The sequence below is a fragment of the Brienomyrus brachyistius genome, chromosome 8, assembly GCF_023856365.1.
Source record: "Brienomyrus brachyistius isolate T26 chromosome 8, BBRACH_0.4, whole genome shotgun sequence".
Lineage (NCBI taxonomy): Eukaryota > Metazoa > Chordata > Actinopteri > Osteoglossiformes > Mormyridae > Brienomyrus > Brienomyrus brachyistius.
Genome location: NC_064540.1, coordinates 9398354 through 9422288, shown reverse-complemented (window position 1 = coordinate 9422288; position 23935 = coordinate 9398354). Strand labels below are relative to the sequence as shown.

Sequence of the window (23935 nt, the reverse complement as noted above, 5' to 3'; positions counted from 1 at the left end):
ACCGATTCCCTGCTTAGCCAGATGATCCGAGGGTGATACTCTGAAGTGGGCCATTTAAAAAGTCACTTTTCGGGAGGATCTACAAAAATTGATATTGAGCCATGGCCTGAGACGCCCACTTGCGGCTGCTCATCAGACGATCCAGTGAAGGCTGCTTTTCCCCTCAGGGATCGTCTTTCTTCTCCTTCTTGTGACTCTAATTTGATCCAGCAGACAGTTTGCCTCACCTGCCATCATCTGGGAATCAGAGACCCCTGGCTACCCCTGTGATTGCCTAGGGCTGCAGCATCATTACCCCCGTAACACCCACCTTAGCTTCTTACATCTATAGATACAGGCATGAGAAGAGGCAGAGATTTCTGGTAAAATGACTATAAGACAGCCCATGAAAATGCCTTTAAGATCTCTACTACTGTCCTGTTGGACTTCAAGCTGCTGTACTTTCCACCTTGTACCGGTTAATCTCTCCCCTAAAGTAGTACTATAGCTAAGTTAAACAGGATATCCGTATCAGTTCAGTAACAAAAGACAGGCTAAATGTTTACCAAAGGTAGGAATGTCCCAATCAGCCGGCGATGTTTACTAGCCCTAAGAGACTAGGCTTTGTGTGTGTTTGATAGTGTCGCTACCTTCCTCTGCACAGGCTGGTTTGTCAGCTATATATGTGACCCATCACCACAAAATGAGTCTTATGGGTGCAGTTCTACCAGTGCGACTTAAGACTCATTTTGTGGCGATGGGTCACATATATATCAGCAAATCAGTAGGGAAAGTTTCTGGCAATATCACTTAGATAGAGAGGTGGCATAGGCTAGTGAGGCACCAGAGATGCATGGGTTGTCATGAAAAAGAGATCTGGCATAAGCCAGGCAGCAGCGGAAATCGGCTGTCATGAAAACGAGAACTGGCATAGGCCAAGCAGCATGGAGGATGGGCTATCATGAAAAAGAGGGCTGGCATAGGACGGACAGCACTGGGGATGGACTTTCAAAAAAAAGCTGCCATGAAGATGTCATGAATGAGCTGTCATGAAGATGTCCCTTTCCCAAAAGAACTCGCAATTTTCACGCCCTATGTAATAAGTAAGGGTTAGTGCACTCCAAGACATGCTTTTGCTGTTTTTAAGGGTGAAGAACCGTCAAGTGCACTTAAAAACAAACCAGGACCTGTGCTGCATTGTCCTCTTCATCCTGCAGTCACAACACATTTTTGTACCTAAAGGCATTTATTAGTACTGTAGAACTAAGTCTAATATATCGTGGATTTTCATTGTTTTATTAATTTTGCATTATGTACCTACTCATATTCAGAAACATTACAGGTAAAATCCAACTTATTTACTTATTCAAACCTGGATTTGCATACTGTCGGGTGTATAGTATTAAATTTCCGACTGGTGATTTAAATTCCTTAACATCGTTAATCTTGATATTTTACATAAATCAGTATGCCTCAGAAACCAAAAAAAAAAATGTGCATTTAAAATCTCAACTAAAGAAACAGAAATTTGTTTAAATAAAGGAAAGCAACTGCACTTATAATTTAAAGTGAAATATGATTATATATCACTGTACATAAAGGCTTTGGATGTCTGTGCCAATAGGGCACCTGGGAAAAGATTTATATGTTGGTTGAGATAATGTGGGAGAGCAGAGACGGACAGACAGGAGAGAGAGTGAGAGAGAGCGATGGAGGGAGGGAGTGAGGGAGGGGGGAGAGAGAGAGAGAGAGAGAGAGAGAGGGGGAGAGGGACACATCCAGGGAAGCGTCACAGTGCTCCTCAGCTGTGGGGGTGTGCGGGGGTGTGCGTGCTGCTCTCGTCTCCTGGCACACACCAGCCTGCCTCCGTCCCCCCGCTGAAGGACAAGGGAGCCCCACCGCGGAAGACAAGACAGGAGGTCACCCTTTACCCATGAGTCGCCTCTGTGAGTGGAGCGCTCTCCCCAGAAGGTAGGTGCCGCAGCCACCACTGCTGCCGTCGCGCTTATCTGGGGGTCTGTGGTTCTGTTTCTGGCGGCTGGGGGGGGGACAGGACACCTGATAGAAGCTGACTGACCTTTGAAGCTCCTCACTGTCTAGGTGCAGCCTGGTGGATGCAGTTGAGCTTGCGGTCTCCCTGGCTTCTCCTGAGCCTTTGCACTGGCAGTGATGTTGTTTTCCAACTCGCCAATATGTGACCCCAGCATGGGAACCATTTGTTGGCGGTTAAAAAGGGCAGCAGCGCTGTCTGGCCACTTGCCAACGTGTTGCATGATGTGCAGTGTGAGGCCGCCGTGCCACATCTGGCAGAAATGCAGTCTGTTTGTGAGATCTACCTGAATCGTCCTCCGTGTGACTCGCTCAACAGGTCACATGGGGGTAGGATCAGGTATAAAGGAGATGAACTTGTTAGCAAGAGTCCTAAAAGGGAAAGTCTGCTGGGCCTGAATCTAAACTATTTCTGTAAATGTTCACTCCTGTAAAGCTGCCCGAAATGTAACTGCATGATGGGGGATGAAGGGGGGGGGGCATTGTCTGCCTCAGGTGGCTAAGTCAGCTGACCACACTGGCCCACAGTGTTTCGCTCAGCCCAAACACTTGATCGTCTGTGAAGGTCCCTGTTACAGCTGGTCACATGGTCATCAGGCTTAAACAATCAGAAATCAGGTTTGGATCTGACTGAGCACCTGGTGGACATTTATCCACAGCACCCGTTAACTGAAATATGAAATGGCTTTGTAACTGTCAACCTAACAGCTGTACTATTGAGGGAAACATTTGAACAAAGCTTTTACGCAGGTAAATAACTGAAACATGAATTTTTAATGGCCGCAATTAACTACACGCATATGACTACCTATACAGGGAAGATACTTGCCGTGTAGTTTTTGACAGTAGCTATTGCATTTTTTTGTGATTAAATGGTTTTTATGGCCTTGTGTGAGAAATCGCAAACACACACGCATGCACGCACACACACACACACACGCATGCATGCAAACGGGGAGGATTAGTAAGATGCAGTGCTCGCCAGAGGGATGCCGTGAGTAAGTGTGTGTTGTGGTGCGTGGTCAGTCAGTCTGGCCTCTGACCCCACCATTTCCTCATTTGTATGTTGCATTGGATAGAGGTGCCCGTTAAGTAAATAGATGTACAGTATATATATTTGTAAGAATGTACTCATGCAGTGCTTCCACCAGAGAGGACTTGTGTCCCATCCAGGGTGTCCAATCCATGTTGTCCCATCCACGGTTTCCCCTTAAAGGCGTCCCCTGGTTTTTAAATGAATACAATGTCCTAGGATTCAGATCACGGCTTCTCAGATCAGAGCTGTCTCTGTTAGCAGAGACTAAGCGTGTTATTTAATCTCATAGTGTCTCGATGGACAGATTAGGAATAAGGTCAACACCTCAGTCTTGTTTTTTGTCTTGTTTTTTGGTGCTGCTTACTTTTGACAGAGAGGTTATGTGCATTCAGCTTTGTTTGGCCTCCCTGGGTAACACACCTGCTCCTGCAGATATGCTGTGGTCATAAGTTCAGGTCATAAGTGCATATGGGGTGGGGTGCGCTTCTCCCTCCTGGCTCCAGGGGGCAGCAGCATAGCAGTTTTTGAGTATCCCCCTCAGGCCCTTGCCAGAAATACTCACAGCTCTGCGTATGAAGAAGGCACAAGCTGAAGGAGGCGGAGCTGTGTGGCAGGCCGGCCCCCTGGCAAAGACGCCATCCTGAATGACCCACGGGATGCTGTCACCATGGCAACAGCAGGAGGACCAGCAGCTGGGCAGTTACAGCTGCAGCAGGAACCCATCAGGATCACACCCAATGAAGAAAGAGGCAGCCCATAAATGAATGAGGGGAATTCAGGAAGTGCAGAGCGATAGCATGACTGAGTGAGGCGCTAACTGACCTGACAAAGTGTTTTCCTGACTGGGCAAGGCAGTAACTGACGGGGTAAAGCGCTAACTGTGCAGACAAAGCGCTAACTGACCAGGGAAAGCGGTAACTGACCGGGCGAGGAGCTAACTGACTGGGTGAGGTGCTAAGTGACCAGGCAAAGCGCTAACTGACAGAGCAGGAAGCTAACTGTCTGAGTGAGGTGCTAACTGTCTGAGTGAGGTGCTAACTGACTGGGTGAGGTGCTAACTGATTGGGCAAGGTGCTAACTGTCCAGGCAAAGCGCTAACTGACAGAGCAGGAAGCTAACTGTCTGAGTGAAGTTCTAACTGTCTGGGTGAGGTGTTAACTGACTGGGCAAGGTGCTAACTGTCTAGGCAAAGCGCTAACTGACTGAGCGAGGAGCTAACTATTTGGGTGAGGTGCTAACTGACTGGGTGAGGTGCTAACTGGACAAGCAGGTACATAAGATAAGAAAATAAGAAAATAAGAAAAATTCATTAATCACCAACAATATGGACCACTAAACAAAAAGAAAGTTAGATTAACTTAAAATACTATACTGTACTGGATAATCAAGATGTTTCCATACCACTGATTTGAATGCCCCAGGTGCTCCGCCAATTCAGGATTATTATCCACCTTGAGTTAATAAAACCTAGATTTTACCACAGCATGATTACTCAATCATGTCAGTCACCAAAATAGTCACATGACATAAACAGTTGGAAGCCAATAAAATAGGCGTAATGTGTGAAGTTGACAAAATATAAAGTTGCCCTAACATTAAATAGAATAATAATTTCAAGATTCGCATGTATTATAGTGTTAACTGTGAAATGAAAAATAAGCTTTGTAACATTAATAACGTAACTCAGAGCTCAACAGGCTGCAGCTGTGGCAGTGGGTTGGGGTTCTAGTTGGGGGGGTACAACATACAACGGTCCTGTATTCCAGAACTGCAGCTCGAGATTGTGTTGCGATTTCAGTCCCTTTCAGAAGCATTACACCACTAGTGTTTTGAATTTAAGCATCAAGACAAAGTAAATAAATAGGTTAAGAGGATCATTTATATTTATTCATGTATTTATAAATAGACAGGTTAATGATCATGTTAATATGGGTCAAGCCTAATCCGCACATCAATTTTAATAATAAAAAAGAATGCAGGACACCTTACAAAACACAGTCAACACAATATGCATGCATACGTTAACATCTGTGCATATATGCATGCATACTGTACGTCAACATCTGTACATATATTCATGCATACTGTACGTCAACATCTGTACATATATGCATGCATACTGTACGTCAACATCTGTACATATATGCATGCATACAAATATTCAAAATTGCCATAAATCAAATCAATGAAAAGCAGCCTAGGCAGAGAAATTAAAGCCAATACACAATTTTGCCTTAAAACCCACCTTTATACTGTACGATTTGAACGTAGAAAGAGTCAGTACCACGGATATCATGAGGAAGTGAGTTCCAAAGACAGGGGGCAGGATGACTAAAGGCCCTGAACCGCATGGTGGTCAGGCAAGCAGCAAGCACAATGAGGAAGGTGAACTGGGGGGGGGGGGGTCTGAGAATATGGGAGGGGGTATGAATATGCAAAAGTCAGAGTGACATGGAGCAGCCAGATTATGGAGGACTATGGAGGTTAACAGCAAAATTGTGATATCAGTACAATATCTGGCAGATAGCCAACAAAGTTACTGAAGAACAGGAACGACGCGTGCTATGGAGGAGGTCCTAGTAATTATATAAGCAACAGCATTCTGAACCAACTGAAACTAATGGAGGAGCTTCAGAAGGAGACCCGACAAGATAGAATTGCAGTAATCGATACGAGATGTGACCATAGCATGTATGAGAATAGCAGTACCAGAAGGTGTGAGAGACAAACAAAGGCGATAAATATTATGGAGATGCAAGTATGCAGACTGAGTAATATTTGAATATGTGGTCTGAAGGACAAAGGAATGTCAAGGATGACACCCAAACTCTTGAGGAGAGTGAGACACTACAGAGCTATCAACTGCCCGAGAAAGACAATCAAATTTGGGAAAAGTAGAATTTGTGGCTACAAGAAGAACCTCGGTTTTATCCTTATTAAGTTGGAGAAAAGAGGCGCCAGACCAAGTTTTAATCTCTGATAGACACTCTTAGAGGGAAGTGGGTGGAATAACAGAGTTAGGCTTGGTAGATAAGTAGAGCTGGGTGTCATCTGCATAACTGTGAAACTGTATATAAATTTTCCAAAAAAAGTTTCCAAGAGGTAAAAGGTAAAGGATGAAAAAAAGAGGCCCCGAAACAGAACCCTGAGGAACACCCCCAGCAAACCCCTATACAAACTGAGTACGACCAGAAAGATAAGAGGTAAACCAGGTAAGGGAAAAATCAGTCATTCCAACAATAAATCATTAGTAATTTTAATCAAAGCTGTTTCTGTCCTATGAAATAGACAATATGTGAACTGAAACTGTTCTAATGGATTATTATCACTAAGATGAACATGCACCTGTGATGCAACAGTCTTCACAAGAATTTTAGACAGAAACGGTAGATTTGAAATTGGTTGAAAATTATTCAAACTGTTGGGATCAATGCCAGGTTTTTTTTCAAAACAGCAGCAGTTTTGAGACATGATGGAAGGGTGAAGTACTCTATTTAACTGTCCACCAAGAGGTTCCTGGCCTGAAATAGGTTGAACATATATGTGATGCTTTGATCTTTTGAATAAAGCATCTGAAGACCACACATCCCATTCCCCACTGCATAATGGGAGTCCTCATCTGTCATGGGAGTTCATCTTGGATGGGAGGTCATGTGACCTAAAACCCTAGATGGAATCCACCGGAACTATTTTGCACCATTGTGCACAAGTGGCCACAGTTAATGCACAAAAGGAAGTAAAGGAGTGTCAGGCATCCCGCTCGAGTCAGACAGCCCCACCCAGAGGCTGTCTGCTGCACACACGAGGACTTACCAAATGATTAATGTGTGCAGAATGTCATGTGTGTTGAGTTTCTATCTGGCTTTGAGACCTCCAGGCTTTAATAGTTTAAATCAAATAACATGATTCTTAGAAAACCACATGTTTTCTGGTTCTCGATCTAGGTATCTGTTCTTTGGACAATATTGGCCTTAAGGAACTCTTTAGTTGTGGTTAAAGTACAAATATTATTCCACTAACTGTGCAATCAAGATTGTAATGGAGCAAGTGGGTTCAAAACAAAGGCTGTGGAGTTCTTCCTGTCACCTCTAGGCTGTGCTGTTTCTCAGTTGAAAGCTGTAAGTAACTTGAGGTTAATGATCTGTGGCTTCCACAAGGTTGAACTGTGCATCACAGAAACCAAATGCACATCCACACAGGCGGACTTCCCAGCGATTTTCCAGAAACAACAGTGCTGTAGCTGCTCCATAACTGACAACCACTGGGTTCAGACACTTGGTGTGAGTTTGGGCAGCTTGAATGCAGGAAGGTTTTCCACCTGAGACTTAGGTTGTGAAGAAACACTAGAAAGTATTCTGGATGTCCCAGATGTCTGCTGACAGCTGGACCTGCACCGTGTAGTGAACTGGCTCCTCTTTTGTGACCCTAAAGATGACATTGTCACCAAGCTGGCTGAAAAGGAGATGCCAAAAGTCTGGTATTTCGTTTGGTTACTTAAGGTTAAGGTTATAGCTGGGTAGGGGTTAAGGTTGTCATCGCTGGGATTAGGGTTTTGCCGGTAGAAATCAATGAATGGTCCCCACAAAGCCATGAGTACAGGTGTGTGTGTGTGTGTGTGTGTGTGTAGGTTCTTCTCCTTCGCTGTGCTATCTGGTCATCATCCTAAATCCTCTGGGAACAGCTGTAGAAATGGGAGCATGAAGCACCAGCTGCCTATCTGGTTGCAGAAATTGCCTGCAGCTAATCCTAGGCAATGTTGACAAGTGAGCTTGGGAAACTTTGTTAAATCAAAGTTTACCTTCTTCAAAAGAGCTCGAGTGTGAAATTAAACCAATTAATTCTTGCAAATTAAATTGCAGAGCCGTTACTATGGAAATTAATATATAGAACATTATTGGCTTAATGAATAAATGAATTTATGTAATATATTACACAAGTGACCTTTTTGCAGATTAATTTATTTGCTTAACCATTTTGGATAATGTCCACATTCTAAGTGATGACTTCAGTATTTATTTCAGTATCCCGCACTTAATATAAACAGCAGGTTTGCTGAGTATTTACCCTAAACCCAATCCCATGCAGTGTCCTGCTCAAGGATGCCTAATGAGAGGCCCTCCTGCCTCCCGAACTTGCAGCACGCTGTGGTTTAACACTGGCCAGTCACTGTGGATTAACACTGGCCAGTCACTGTGGTTTAACACTGGCCAGTCACTGTGGATTAACACCGGTCAGTCACTGTGGTTTAACACTGGCCAGTCACTTTGGTTTAACACTAGCCAGTTTTTGTTAAATTGAAGGTAAGATGCACAAAGATGCACCATATATGCATTGCTTACAGTATGAGTTCAAGAGCAAGAGGTCAATGATGGTCAGATTTTGTGTATCATCTCAGAAAATGTGTCATGGACAGTGTAAAATATCGCAGTTATAAAATAAAGAGAACAAAGTAGTGCCTGAACACTTTATTTAGATTTTGCACTCCATACAAACACACACCCAGAAGAATTTTCTTTCCATACCCCTGTGTGCGTCGAGCGCCCCCTCTTGGACCCAAAATAAAACACTGTCAGCTTACAACAATAAGAAACAAACATTACAGACAGAACCCTCAAACAGATGATCCATGAGGCTGATGGAGAAACACAGAAAAGAGAGATTCCATATCTTGAGGAATAATCAGAAACTGGCAGGTTTTTAAGCCCAGGATGTGAAATGTAAAATTTCAGACACCACACACAGAACATCTGCTGTCTTTGAAGAGTAATTTCTTATGAAGTGTAACAGGGAAGAGAACTGAACAGCCTGATGAGTCTACTAGCATCTTACTGCCTGATGTGACCTCCCCAGCAATCAGCTGTGAAGAACATGACACTGGCTGTAGTGGACCGCTAAAGCGTGTAGCAGTTTGCTGAACAACGTTGAAAGACCTGCAGAAAAACAGCCTGCTCTGCACCCCCTTGCATGCTCCCTCAGTATCGTCAAGCTGGTCCAGCCTGTCATCAATTTAGATGCCAGGTTTCTGGCCTCTATTGCTACACTCTCTCCTTAAAGGGTCATGGTGGCCAGCATTTCTGCCTTAAGTCCACCACCAACTCCTGTCTCTTTCTGACACTAAGCTGCAGATGGTTCTTACACCAACCAGTAAAAATGTCCCCCAGTCATCTGTACTCCTTTTCTCCTGTACCTCCTCTTCTCAAAGTCTGTGGTGTAAAGAGTAGTGATAGATAAAGACATTTCATGAACCATTTGCTGTATTTTTTTGACCTCACTAGATGACACTCTTGGTTTGCGTTTTTTCATTTCTGTTAGACATAGAGCACCATCTAGTGGGGTCAAAAAATACAGCAAATGGTTCATGAAGCGTCATTTTGTCTATCACTAGTAAAGAGTGTGCTAGTATAATAACAACATTGTCACTTAGGTCGCCTCCGTGGTGCTCAGCACTACGTCAACTAAACTGCAGCCGCTTGGTGAGATAATCTGTGATCCCAGCTACTATGGAATGCTCAGCCTGCATCATCCTGAGCTTCTCCCCCAACAGGGAAGTGTGGCTGGTGGTGATGGAGACGCCAACAGAGAGAATCCTCATAAAGAACATGTCTAGGTGTGAGCACGCTCTGTGAAGCAGGTACTGGATATCATATGTGTAGGAAGGTGACCTTCCCAGACCTTGATAATAACTGTGATGATGCAATTTGATCTGCAGCTCATGTGAGGACCAATTTAACAGATACACAGGATGAAACAGAAAATGTGACCCATGCTGGCAAAATGAGTTGGAATGAGGAAATTTTTAAAATGGAGTCATTATTTTTAGATTCTCCTTTTTAAAACCTTCAAAATGATGTATGGTTTGTTGGAATCGGACAAAAAAATTACCGAGTTTTATCTGTTAATAATTGTTTACATCAACAGGGCTTTATAAAATCGAGTTCTATTGGTTCAGAGTGATGTCATTGGAAATTCTATGCAAATTTTTTGAAAGTAGGCAAACATCACTTCACAGTGATACCAAACAATCGGTGGGGGGATTCCCAGTCATGCCGTGAGTGAGTGGAGAAAAACACGGATTTTCTAAGAAAATTTAAGATAAAGGACTAATTTCTGAAGACAAAGCCCGTACAAAACATTGAAATTATGATGCTTCAATGTATTTATTACCTATTTTGATTATTGGGATCGATAGATGATGACTTAATGGACTCATTTTTGGGAAAATCTCAATTTCGACGAAAATTAACTTTGACATTTTTGACTCTAGCTCATAATTAGCCTGTGCGCATCCCGACTCGTTTTGCCAGCACGGGTCACATATGAGCAACACCAAATGTGAGGACAGAGACCGTGATCTGAGAGGGAAAACTGTGATGCCTCTTGTCATTTACAGGACAGACAGGTCGCATTTAACGAGCACGTTTAACAAACCGATTTTATGTACGCACTGGCTGACACCATGTCCAATGTCCTGGAAATCCATGACAGGAAAGCAGGCTTCGCATACAAGTGAGGCTTTTGACTCTTTTGCTTAATAGGAATGTGGAGAGTGACCCTAACTGTAACCCTGACCATAACTTACCATTGTCAGTATGTTTGAGTGAAAGACTGCTTTCCAAATAAACCCTACAGCCAGGACTATAGCCAGGATTTTTTAAATACCGAGGTCCAAAGTGTACACTCTTCCTAGGTGTGCCTGTAATAGTTAATGGAGAAAAATTACTGAGGACTTGACCTTGGTCTCCTCAGTGGTAGGTATGACCATGCATACGACAGTGTTACTCAGACCATAGAGAAAAAGAAGATAAGCACCTGGCCTCTGTCTCCTGAGCTTCCTCTCCTTCTTCTGTTCATGAGTTTCTCTTCAGGGATATCTAAGTATTGTCTAATGGCTAATCTTTCGAAAGCACATCACATTAAGTCTGTGACACCTTGTGAACCCTTAGCAATTTTCTGCATGAATACCTCCTATAATGTGATCTGATCGTCGTATTAATCGCAATTATAAACAAACAAACATGCAGCATTTTATCTTGCCATGTCTTTGCTGAACAAACGGTTTTAATGATCAAGGTCATTGATATGAATGGTGTGTGAACCCCTAGGAAAATGGCTTCCTGAAGTGAGACTTAATGGAACCAGGTTCTCCATTTAGTTCCGGTTTGACCTGCCCTACCTCATAAAAACCCCCCATGTGGTCACTTGCTCTTCAGCGACGGCGTGTGATATTTGCTGTCACTGGCCTCATGTTCCTACAGGAAGGGAGGCAGCTTCTGTAGCACTGTGGGTATTTCCAAACAGGCCTGTAAGCAAAGCACTGCGTTAAGTATTTACAGTATCTGTCATTTAACAGACACTTTTATCCAAAGTAATGGATGGGAGACCAACTAGAAAAGCTGGGTTGCTGCTGGAAGAGGTGTTGATGTGGCCACCAGGGGAGCCCATCCTGCAGTCTGTGTGAATCCCACTGCCCCAGTGCAGTGACAGGGACATTGTGGCCAATAGGGGAGCCCATTCTGCGGTCTGTGTGAATCCCACTGCCCCAGTGCAGTGACAGGGACATTGTGGCCAATAGGGGAGCCCATCCTGCGGTCTGTGTGAATCCCACTGCCCCAGTGCAGTGACAGGGACATTGTGGCCAATAGGGGAGCCCATCCTGCGGTCTGTGTGAATCCCACTGCCCCAATGCAGTGACAGGGACTCTGTGGCCTATAGGGGAGCCCATCCTGCGGTCTGTGTGAATCCCACTGCCCCAGTGCAGTGACAGGGACATTGTGGCCAAAAGGGGATCCCATCCTGTGGTCTGTGTGAATCCCACTGCCCCAGTGCAGTGACAGGGACTCTGTGGCCAATAGGGGAGCCCATCCTGCGGTCTGTGTGAATCCCAATGCCTCAGTGATGGGGACACTGTGTTGTAAAAATGGTGCCGTCCTTTGGATGAAATGCAAAACTGAGGTCCTGACTCTCAGAGGCTATAAAGGATCCCTGGGCAAATTTCAAAAGACTAGGGGTGGTACCCCAATGCCTTAGCTAGACTTTGTCCGTTGCGTCCCTGTCAAATGTGGCCTCCTGATTATCCCCTAACTAATGGGTGAATTCTCTCCTGCTCTTTTCGTGGTGTCCCCATTAGTTAGGGGATGATCAGGATCAGCTATTATGTGATGCGCAGAATGACTGCAATCTCATCAACCAGGTGGGTGCTACACAATGGTCATTGAAGTGGTTCTTTAAAGCTCTTTAGATGTCTTGAAAAAATAACAATCATTCATTCAAAGTGACATATAACTACGGAACCTTCCTTAGCATGCTTTGGAGTGATTCTTGTGCTCCTACCACAGGGAAAATGCTGCATCCTTGTGAAGGGTTCCTAATGTTTGTTCTACTTGTTTGGTTTTCAAATGGTTTCCATCCCAAAGAGACAGTCCTTAAAAGGAGACTTCTAAATAGAGTGTTTAGCTTCATGCCTGATCTGTTGGGGTCCCCTGTTTGATCAACAATCTCCTTCGGCAGCAGCTGAGCCAGACGCACAATAGCCGAGAGAATAAAGAGCGTTGGGAGCGTAGAGGGATTTCACCACAAGGTGGCACTGTGGCTCAGTAGGTGCCTCACACCTCCTGGTCTGGGCGTTTGAATGTCACCCCTACGCTGTTTGTTTGATACTTGCTTTTCTTCCTGGGTACACTGGCTGCCTTGTTTATAAACAGGCAGTAAGTGCTTGTATTTGCCCTGTGACGGACCGGCAGTGGCATCCCATTCAGGTTGTACAGGCCGCCTTTGGTTCTGTCCAGGAGAGGTGGTTAGAAGATGGATGGATGGATGGATGGATGGATGGATGGCGTATTCTCAGTTTACTCTCTCCAGAGTTATACATTGCTCCTATTTGTCCACCTGAATCTCTTCAGTGTAATTTCCCAACATTATAATGATATGGCAGCATCGGCCAGCTGGACCATCGCCTTTAGGGTTTGTAGCTCGTTCCCAGCAAATCAGGACGTCAGGTGATGTTTGACACCTGTGTCACCATCAGCTTACAGCGGTAGAGGAGAAATCATTCCCTGTGATCTGGCCTCGTGACAGATGTCATCGCTGTTTTTTTCCTGCCCACTGGTCTCATAACGCTGAGCAGCACTGTGTAATTTTACAATGCCTTACAGACCTAGACTAAGAAGAGGTAATACACTTGTGAATCTGCTTGTGCCCTACATAAATACTGAACAGTCATGGACACAAACTGCAATTAATTTTCAGTGGGTGATGAATACAGTTAACGGTCAGATTAAGCTTTGTGACAGACCTGGTTTTTGTGTATCGATAGTGAGCACTTTGAAGGGTATTGCAATTTGTTAAATGTAAAGTGTGATCCCTCTCACTGCGATTGCTCTTTCAGATTGCCTCGGACTCATTCTATGTGTGTGAGATGGCATTGGTGGTTGTCATGGAAATGAACCAGCAGACTTCTTGCAAAACACAGACAGACATGCACATGCAAGCTGTCCATTGAACTGCTCGAAATGGGGGTCATGGGCCACTGTTTTCTTCTAGGGGAGACGGACGCTTTACACACAAGGATGCTGGAAACAGAAGCAGGGCCCCTCAGACATGCTCCCAATGTCACCCTGAAGCATCATGAGACGTGCAGCCCTCTCCCGGCTTTGCCGTGATCCCCTCACGTGACTGTCCAAGGACTGCAGCTGTCATGCTGACTGCTGTGTTAACGCTAAGGCGCATTAACACTGTCAGCCTGCCGTGCCAGTGCTGCATGTTACACAGTGCTGCATGTTACACAGTGCTGCACATCCATGAGGAGCCAGTGCTGATTTAACAATAAATCTGAAATTGATATAAGCCTATTTCAGCTACACTCTACATGCCAGCCTAGGTTTCTTTTTGTAAAAGCCATCCACGTCCCACAGTCACTATCTAACACAGGGTCATGATCAGTTTATGTCCAGGCAATTGTCATATGTACAGTATGTAGTAGAATGACAATACTACTTGCTGGGTTCCTTCCAGTAAATCCAAGATGACAACAACAGAAAATAAACCATAGTACTGTAAATGAAAGCTGGCTGCAGCCTGGTACTACAGGTCCAAGCCCTCCTGACAGGAGACGCAGGTCAGCACTAGACAGGGCTATGATTCTGCTCACTGGCATCCCCTCGGATCATCTACAGGCTGCTGCAGGTGCCGGCCTGGAGTGGAAGCTCGCGGCGGCTCAGAGTGATACTTGAGAGCTCATAAAGCCCCTCCACCCTTCCCAGACTAATGTAATGATTTCTGTTTTAGCATGTTTCTGTTTTCAGTAGTTTTATTGTGGCATCTTGATCACACCCATTGTTTCTCCTTTGTGCTATTTTTTGCAATATAGTGTTTCCCAACCCGGTCCACGAAGACCACAGAAGGTCCACGTTTTTGCTCCCTCCCAGCTCCCTACCAGACAGACTACATTTTTGCATTTTTCCCAGCAAAAACGTGGACTGTCTGTGGGTCTCCGAGGACCGAATTGGGAACACTGGCATAATATATTACAGAAGGTACTCTTGTCGGATCCTCCGGATACAACTTCTAGTTAGTAATGGCCGAATGAAGCCTCATGAACCACTTGCTTTATTTTCTGATCCCACTAGATGGTGCTCTCTGTCTCTGTCACAGCATGCTTCAATGCAAACCAAGAGCACCATCTAGCAGGGTCAGAAGATGCCTATATCAGTAGAACTTGTTTGAACTGATGGAAGCTTCAAGTCATACAGGGGAATGTTTATTTTTAGACCAGAGCGGAACGAGATGATGTAACATACAGAGCGATTCATTGTGCCCCCTGAGTGTACAGTATGAATTTCAGAACTTTTTAAGTAAAACAGGATAACAAGGCTTGCATTCTTACATTAGTGTGAACAACTAGTGTGCAATCCTCTGTATAAAAGTGTGTTTTATCTTCACAGTCTTCCTGAAACTAGCTGATTCAAGCTTTTTATTAAGCAGGGTCACGACACCAATGAAGTGCAATGACTGGGCCCCTTCCTCTTCCTTTTCTTACTTCCTGTTGTTTGTTATGTATTTTCCTCTCACTATACCCAGTATTCTTCCTTTTCTTACTTCTTGCTTGTTGCATGTCTTCCTCTCAGTGTGCCCCTTCCTCTTCCTTTTCTCATTTCTTGTCTTTTGTTGCGTTTCTTTCTCTCACTGTGACCCATCTTCTACCTCTTTTCCTGCAGATGGGAAATACATCGAAAACAAGCTTGTTTGTTTCCACCATCTCAGCAGAACATGACTTCCTCATGGGGACTCTATACAGCACTTTCTGTGAGTCTGGCAGCCACTCACACATACTGTTCAAAGACCCAGTTAGCCCCACCCACAGACTGCCTAATGACCCAACTATCACTGCCCACAGACTGTACAAAGAACCAGTTAACCCCACCCACAGACTGTCCAAAGATCCAGCTAGCTCCTCCCACAGACTGCCCAAAGACCCAGCTAGCCCCTCCCACAGACTGCCCAAAGATTCAGCTAGCCCCTCCCACAGACTGCCCAAAGATCCAGGTAGCCCCTCCCACAGACTGCCCAAAGATTCAGCTAGCCCCTCCCACAGACTGCCCAAAGATTCAGCTAGCCCCTCCCACAGACTGCCCAAAGATTCAGCTAGCCCCTGCCACAGACTGTTCAAAGATCCAGCTAGCCCCTGCCACAGACTGTTCAAAGATCCAGCTAGCTACTCCCACAGACTGTCCTAATATCCAGCTAGCTCCTCCCACAGACTATTCAAAGATCCAGCTAGCCCCTGCCACAGACTGACCAAAGATCCAACTAGCTACTCCCACAGAGTGTCCAAAGATCCAGCTAACGCCTCCCACAGACTGACCAAAGATCCAACTAGCTACTCCCACAGACTGTCCAAAGATCCAGCTAACGCCTCCCACAGACTGTCTAAAGATCCAGATAACCTCACCCACAGATTGCCTAATGATCCAGGTAGCCCTACCCACAGAGTGGTTAACCAAGTACCAACCTGCCAACTAATATTCATTCTTTCTCTTCCCCTTGGCCGGCCGGTCCCCTTCCCTCCTGCTGCAGGTGTCCTCTCCTTGCTGGCTAATGGCGTACTGTTGTCAGTTGCCTGCTGCAGGAAGTCGTCGCTGAAGCCGGCTGAGTTCTTCATCATAAACCTGTCCATCAGCGACTTAGGGATGACCGTCACCCTCTTCCCCCTGGCCACATCCTCCTCTTTCGCCCGCAGGTCAGGGCCATAGCGCCTTCCTTCCTCAGCTAGCGGTCATGTGCTCCAGCATGTTCACTCTGCCATCTCCAGCAAAGTCTTTGGTCATCAGGAGGTCTGTTGTGGCTCAGGAATGAACCCTAAACATTAAACTGCCTCCATATTACCATGTTAAAGTGGGTGGGGAGATTGTGAGGCCCCCTAAACCATGAATGTAGCTTTTGGTAAAAAAATTTGTCTACTGTAAGATCCACGTCTCTCCCCGTGCCCTAAGAGCATGATGAGAATGCTTAGGGAATGTGTGATAGCTTCTGAGCCATCTGCATTGTCCTCAGCTGCACTTGGCGCTGTTATATCTTGCTGCCTCTCTCCCTCCCCCAACCCCTGAGCAGGTGGCTGTTCGGTGAGATCACCTGCACTTACTATGCATTCTGCGGGGTTCTCTTCGCCCTGTGCAGCCTGACCAACCTCACCATCCTGTCGGCCGTCTGCTGCCTCAAAGTCTGCTTCCCACATTACGGTAAGCGAAGCAAACGATTGCAAGCCTGCTGTGAAGGAGAGGCAACTGCGGTGTGGAAAGCTGTAACTTCACTGCCACCATTGCTGTGAAACCTCCAGTGAAGGCAGCAAAGGAATCATAGTGTCCTGTCTGAGATGCATTTCTTCATACAGCATTAGTTGTAGCTGATGGTCATTGTTGTAGCATTAGTTGTAGCTGATGGTTTAATAGTACATACTATGCAACAGAGCTCCCAAGAGTACATGTTCCTGGAAGAAAATTAAGAGACTATCTCAAACAAAAATTAATGTTAAAAGCTTTGATCCATGTGCAGCCCATTGCATGTCTACTGTCAGAGTTTCAGTGCCAGATGTGAGAAGCGGAAGGCTAGCACCCCCTTCAGGAGAGCGGCACTGGATCCTCGGGACACTAGAAGATTGTCCCAGCCGACCTGCATTTTCCAAGACCCACTTAAAAACCTTCAGCCACCATTAGCAGATAGTACAGTAACTCAGGCAGTAATTGAGATGTCTGTTTGCAAACAAACGCTTAATGCTATTCCTTAACAGGTGTGACTAATACATCGAAGCAATTAATTCAAGTAGAAACAGAACGCAGAGAAGCACCACAAACCGCTTGGCAGAGACAGAGGTGAAAGAGAATAAGCCAGGTGGCAGCACAGCCCCTCCTTCCCAGGGGGGCAAGAAGCACGCTTCTGCATTTTAATTTAGGTCTCTCTGAAGTTCTGAGACATATTTCGAGGGCATCCCTGACCTCAGGTCTTGGGTAATGTTGAAACAGCTGAATGCCAGATTACCGGCATTAACCATAACACACCAATAACACCCAGCAAGTGTCTTCACTCTCCACCTGAGGCTGTATTTGTTCCCACAGTCGCATGCGGCTGGGGGGGGGGGCTCTGTGACGTTTGTCACCAGCCAGCTTAGTACCGTGTAACGCTGCGTGAAGGACACAGAGAGCCTGTGGACCACTCCGCTGGTGACCTTCTCCCCGTCCCAGAAGACACAGACCCACTCACACACACACACAGTGACAGGGAGTGTGTTTGTGCTGGCAGCTGTTTGATTTTCAGAGGACCTTCACGTTTGGCATCTCAGAGATCACAGAAACTGGGACAGCGGGTGTCCGGATGTACGATCAGTCGACCTGCTAGACTCACTGGGCGTTTATCTCCTCATCCCGAGCTAATAGCCTGGGCGCTGTGCTCCGTTAACCAGAACGCCGTCAGCAAGAAGGCCTGGAAGCAAACCCCCCTGGTCCATTAACTGCAGTCAACTGACACACAGCACTCCATCATCTCACTAGGGACAATAGGTGGCAGGGCAGCTAAGGGCCAGACCTGGACCACCCCCACATTCTGACTGATTATAATTTTCAGACACATTATGGCATCTGCTGCTTGAACATGTACAGATGGGTTTTTAGTTCTTCTCTCTCGGCAGACAACAATATTGTAGGGCTAACAATGTGGAGTGCTTGCTAACAGTGCGGAACATTAATTTTGCAGTGTGGTAACATTGTGGAGTGCTAACAATGTCATATGTTAACAGTATGGAGCGCTAGCAATATACAATGCTAATTGTACGAAGCACTAACAGGGCGGAGTGCTAACAGTGTGGAGCGCTAACTGCACTGGGTAGTAACTGTATGGAGCGCTAACAGTAAGTTGTGCTTACAGTGTGTAATGATGACTGCATGGAGTACTAACAATTTGGAGCGCTAACAGAGCTCCAGGAACCAAAAATATTGATATACATATACATGGAAGTGAAATCCTCTGAGTATAGCTATTTTAACAGAGTATACTGGTTACTGTACTTCGCTATCTGTCATTATTGTTGTTTGTTTAGCTTGGTTGTTTTTAAGTCATTTTAAGCTCCATTTTGTATCAGTGGTGTTTGTCGTATAATTAGATTTGTGCCCTATTGCCTTTCTACTGCTGTCTATCTTGGCTACCTTTGTCTCATAAAAGAGAGTTTACAAATCAGTGGGAGTAACCGGGCTAAACTTGTTTTAAAAACTGTTTAAAAATGTCCTATATAGGCAGCTGTTTAACCACCACTGCTACCTTTCTGGTCCAATTTTCCTGATACTGGGACTGGATTAAAACTTTAACAAAATCTCACTTATCGTGCTGCTGATCTCATCCAGAGTGACTGAAATTATTCACCACCCCCCTTCCCCTGTCTCCCCAGGGATCTAAAGGGCAGGTGTCAGGGTCTGTCATTATCTTCAGTACACATCATGTGAAATACTATCAAGTGAAATGCAAAAAGGAGACCTACAGATGCAAACCAACAAAGATGCTAACACACATCTGTAAACAAGCCGGCATAATGCAGTAATATAGAGCCGCTGGCTGTCACTGAAAGGCTGGAATGGTGCTGCCTAATGCTGCAGAAATTGTGGTGAAATGGAGCTGACGAAAACAGGGGCAGCATGTGCCTCAGTGGGCTAAGCCTCAGTGCCTGTGATCAGAAGGTTGCTGGTTTGAGCCCGGCCTCAGCACATCAGTAGGACCTTGAGCAAGGCCCTTAACCCCCAGCTCCCTGGGTGCTATCATGAGTGGCTGCCCTTCACAGCCAGCTTGCTCTCACCTACAGAGAGCAAGTTGGGGGAGGCATAAGGAGATTTTCCTCATAGGAATCAATGAAAGTAGCAATTACTAAAACAAATTCTTAATTTTATATGTTTCTATTGAGTACATCTGACTTGTATCAGGAAGGTTTCCCACACAAAGTGGTCATAGCTGTTATTTGGCAATGTGGCCCCGCCCCTTCAGCTTCTGGTCTCATCTGATTGGCAGGTAACCGGTTCTCCTCCTCCCACGCCCGTGTCCTGGTCCTGGGGGCATGGTGCTACGCTGTGGTCTTTGCCGTGGGGCCGATGGCTGAGTGGGGTCGCTACGGGCCGGAGCCGTATGGCACAGCATGCTGCGTGGACTGGCACGTGCCCCGTGGGGACGCACACGCAGTGACCTATGTGGTAGCCCTCTTCCTGTTTGGCTACGCGGTGCCCTGCACCGTCATCCTCACCTCGTACGCCTTCATCCTGCTGACGGTGCGCGGCTCACACCTGGCCATGCGGCAGCACATGTCCCCACAGAGCACGGTCTCCAACGCCCATGTACTCATCGTCAAGGTGGGTCCACACACTGAGCCACCCTGGACACACTTCACAGCCCGCGCCATTTAACCTTTAACCTGGCGATACCCCCCCCACTGGCACCCCCTCTTATGAGACCCTGGTCTTTCCAGAGAGACCCCATCTGTGTGCTCACGCATTTCTCCCCATCCCCAGCTCTCCGTGGCAGTGTGCGCCGGCTTCCTGGCCGCATGGAGCCCCTACGCCGTGGTGGCCATTTGGGCAGCCAGCAGCGGCACCGCCCAGGTGCCCCCGGTTGCCTTCGCCCTGGCAGCCATCTTTGCCAAGTCCTCCACCGTCTACAACCCCATCGTCTACCTGTTGTTCAAGCCCAACTTCCGCAAGTCACTGTACCGGGGTGCGGCGCACTTCCGGGGCCGACTCCAGCAAGGCCGGACCTCCCAGCGTAACCACGGAGACATCAGCCATTCTACGCACTTGTCTGATGGTCCGCACGACTGGCACGGAAGGTGCCGGCACTGTGTGGAGGATGGGGCGCTCTGCGTGGCGCCGGCACAGAGGACTGCTCGTGTCCTGGTGGTTTCAGCCCACAGCGAGGTACGCGTCAGCCAGATCTCCGACAGACTTCACTGCGACTTCCTCTGAAGGGGCGCCCTGCACGGCCAGTTCCAGCGGCTGGGACCCGAGCGGCCAATAGGACAGAGACGAGCACCAGCAATCAGAAGGCTTAGAAGATGGCTTTGTATATGGGGAGGCACCCAGACAGTGACTCAACACCACAGTTACAATAACCCTGACCACAAGGGGGCAGAGTACTTCCAACAAAATAAACATGGGCAGAACAAATAGCGGTACAACACCTGTCTCATCTTTGTAGATTTATGCAAGGGAGGCTCCTTCTCCATTTTAGCAGTGAGTGGGCCTCCCATCCACAGTACATCCACGATCACCTCACAGTTTCAAGTCCGTACTGATGTTTAGTGCCATAGAATAAATAATATTTCAATTATGCATCTTCTGGTCCCCGGACTACATAAGACAAACTTTTCCTCTGTCTGGAAGCCTGCGTGACCAAACCCTATCCAGTGACCTGGCTGGTCTTCTTTCTAAGCTTTGACTTCATGGACTTTCCCCCGCATCTCAAGGGATTTAATGGACGGCTTGTATCAGTCGTTTGTGTCTATGCAAGTGGGGGGGGGGGGGGGCAGGCGAGCACCAGTGACGTCAGCAGTGACCCCTGAGACATGGACATCCAGCGTTCATCAGCCACCGGGTGACACGTTCTCCGTCGTCTAGGCTGGCTGGTCACTGCTTTAGATGCTGAGGTCACAGTAGAATGATGAGTGGAGGGGAGCCTCTCCAGCTGAGGCATGGCAGCCTAAGTCAGGTGGTCTCCGGATGCCATGGCGACCACCTGAGGGAGGACCCAGCACAGTTCCTGCAGAGCTATGCACTGAAATGGCCTGCCTACTTCTGTGACTCCACCCATTTCCTCTGGTGGACAAGTTCTCCTGGGATTGTGGGTATGTTGGTGCTGGGTATGGGTATGGCGGGGGCGGGTATGGGGTATGGCGGGGGCGGGTATGGGGTATGGCGGGATGGGGTCAGCCTGTTTTTACATTCTTGTTGTTTTTTAAAAATTAGATGAAGAGATGTGGAGGAGAGGCTTCAGGGCTGTGGGTCAGAGGCAGAGACTCATTTGTTGATCATTTTCTGCTTAAAAAAAGAAAAACAATCACATCTCTCCCGCCAGTATTACATGCAGTATTACGCACAATAGTCACCATCATTAGCACACAGTATGTGCTAAATCCCCAGCAGCGTGTGACCTGTCATCTCATGCAGGAACCACGAAAATGTGCTCGTGCTCTGAACTGCGCAACTAAAGTAGCTGCAAGGACAGAGCTGTGCTCTCCATAAGGAGCTTATCTACAGCTGCTACATGCACCAATAGACAGGGAGGGGGCACGGGAGCGTTTCACAGGCAAGGTGAGGCATGAATCCAGCAGCGTTCAGAATCCGGGTCAGAGGGGTTCTGGGAGAAGGCGGTGTGTGTTGTTACAAGGCAGCCGGATCAGTACATTCACAGGCTGAAGTCGGAATTTTTTCCTTAAAACCTGCAGCTTCTAGTCTGTTAGCGAAAGCTTATTGTGGCATCAGTGGTGGATAAGGATGTAAGGAGGTGCTTGTTGCTTTGCAGAGACAGGGTGGACCAGCTCCCGAATCTGAATTCTCCACAAACGGCCCCCGCCCCCGTCAGGCGGCACTCTCCCACAGCTGAGTCAGGCTCATCGCCCCGGCAGCTTAAATGTTCCGGCACATTCTCATTCCTTGTGCCTGTGATGTCATACTGTGAGTATTTAAAGCATGTTTTTAATGTAAAAAGGAGTGAAAGAATCACAGCCAAAGTGAAATGGTATTTGACCCAGACAAAATAAAGCAAAAAAAGAGCCTTCTTGGGCAGCTTTGGGGGGGGGGGGGGGGCTGCATTACCCTGTGTCCGCGTTGTTGACATCGTGCACGCCGCCTACTCCTCTGCCATTAAAGCTCCTTCCCTCATTTCCTGTTTGCTGTGAACTGTGATGCGTGTCACAAATCAATGTGATAAAAGCGTTGTATCATTACTGCTGGAATTTCAGATTCACTGTGAAAAAACTCTCTGTACAATCGTCAAAGGCACCTTGTTCGAAAAAAGAGACATTAAAACAATAAAGAGAATCATGCTGTCGCCTCGCTCTGCTCTCTGATTGTGGGCCCTGTGTGTGTGTCATGACAGGCATGCCGCTTCTCTTCTGGTTTCTGTGTGATGGATCTAGATTAACCCAAACATTTAAACAAATCTGAGAAATCTTGCGGGCAATCGGTTCATCACATATGTGTGGCTCAGTGGGCTGTGATTGGAAGGTTGCTGGTTCAAGCCCAGCCTCAGCATGGCTGCGAGTCCTTGAGCAAGGCCCTTGACCCCCAGTTCCCTGGGTGCCACAACAGGTGGCTGTCCTTCACAGCCAGCTTGTCCTCACCCACAGAGGGGGAGGTGTAAAGAGAATTTCCCAACAAGGATAAAGGAAGTTTTCATTATTATTATTATCCATCCATTTTCCAAACCGTTTATCCTACTGGGTTGCGGGGGGTCCGGAGCCTATCCCGGAAGCAATGGGCACGAGGCAGGGAACAACCCAGGATGGGGGGGGCAGCCCATCACAGGGCACACTCACACACCATTCACTCACACACCATTCACTCTCACATGCACACCTACAGGCAATTTAGCAACTCCAATTAGCCTCAGCATGTTTTTGGGAAACCGAAGTACCCGGAGGAAATCCCACAACGACATGGGGAGAACATGCAAACTCCACACACATATGTGACCCAGGTAGAGACTCGAACCCGGGTCCCAGAGGTGTGAGGCAACAGTGCTAACCACTGCACCCCCATGCCGCCCCTATTATTATTATTATTATTATTATTATTATTAATAAACCTCTCCAGATTAACCATCTAGTCATCTTCAGACCACTTCTGCTGGAGCAGAACTCTCATTCGGAGACCAGCAGTGCGCATGGACCGTAGTCATCTGTCCGATCTGCCTGTTAATCTCACATTACCCCTTACCAAGACCCCGAGGCACTTTAAACTCCTCCACTGAGAGCACACTCTCCCACTTATCTGAGAGATCTGAACTTTGCTGAGAGAGCACCACAGCCTCAGATTCAGAGATTTTGAATCTCATCCCTGCTGCTTCATACCTACCATTGAATCGTCCAAGTGCATCATCTGCAAAGAGCAGAACGTCACCTCTGACCTGCATTCCCAGACCCCCTCCCAGCCACAGCTGCACCTTGATATATGTCAGGGTTCTTCAAATCTGCCCTTGATTCCAAATCCAGGCCGTGTTTTCAGTTCTCCCAGGTAGTTAGTGTAAGAATTACTGATTCTGATTGGCCACAGGAAGGCTGGAAAATCAGCAGTGCTCAGACCTTGAGGATCGTGAGGCCTTGATATATGTCCTTGAAGATTACCAGCAGGATTG

General features: G+C 46.7%; 1 protein-coding gene across 1 annotated transcript; it reads left to right on the top strand.

The window, feature by feature from the left end:
• Window positions 1-1795: 1795 nt before the first annotated feature.
• Window positions 1796-21019, top strand: LOC125747658 (opsin-5-like). Its single transcript, XM_049023070.1, has 6 exons — window positions 1796-1950; window positions 15277-15364; window positions 16136-16298; window positions 16670-16797; window positions 19604-19938; window positions 20098-21019. Exons 2-6 carry the CDS (start codon window positions 15277-15279, stop codon window positions 20545-20547), a joined length of 1164 nt encoding a protein of 387 aa, XP_048879027.1. The 5' UTR covers window positions 1796-1950; the 3' UTR covers window positions 20548-21019.
• Window positions 21020-23935: the final 2916 nt, after the last annotated feature.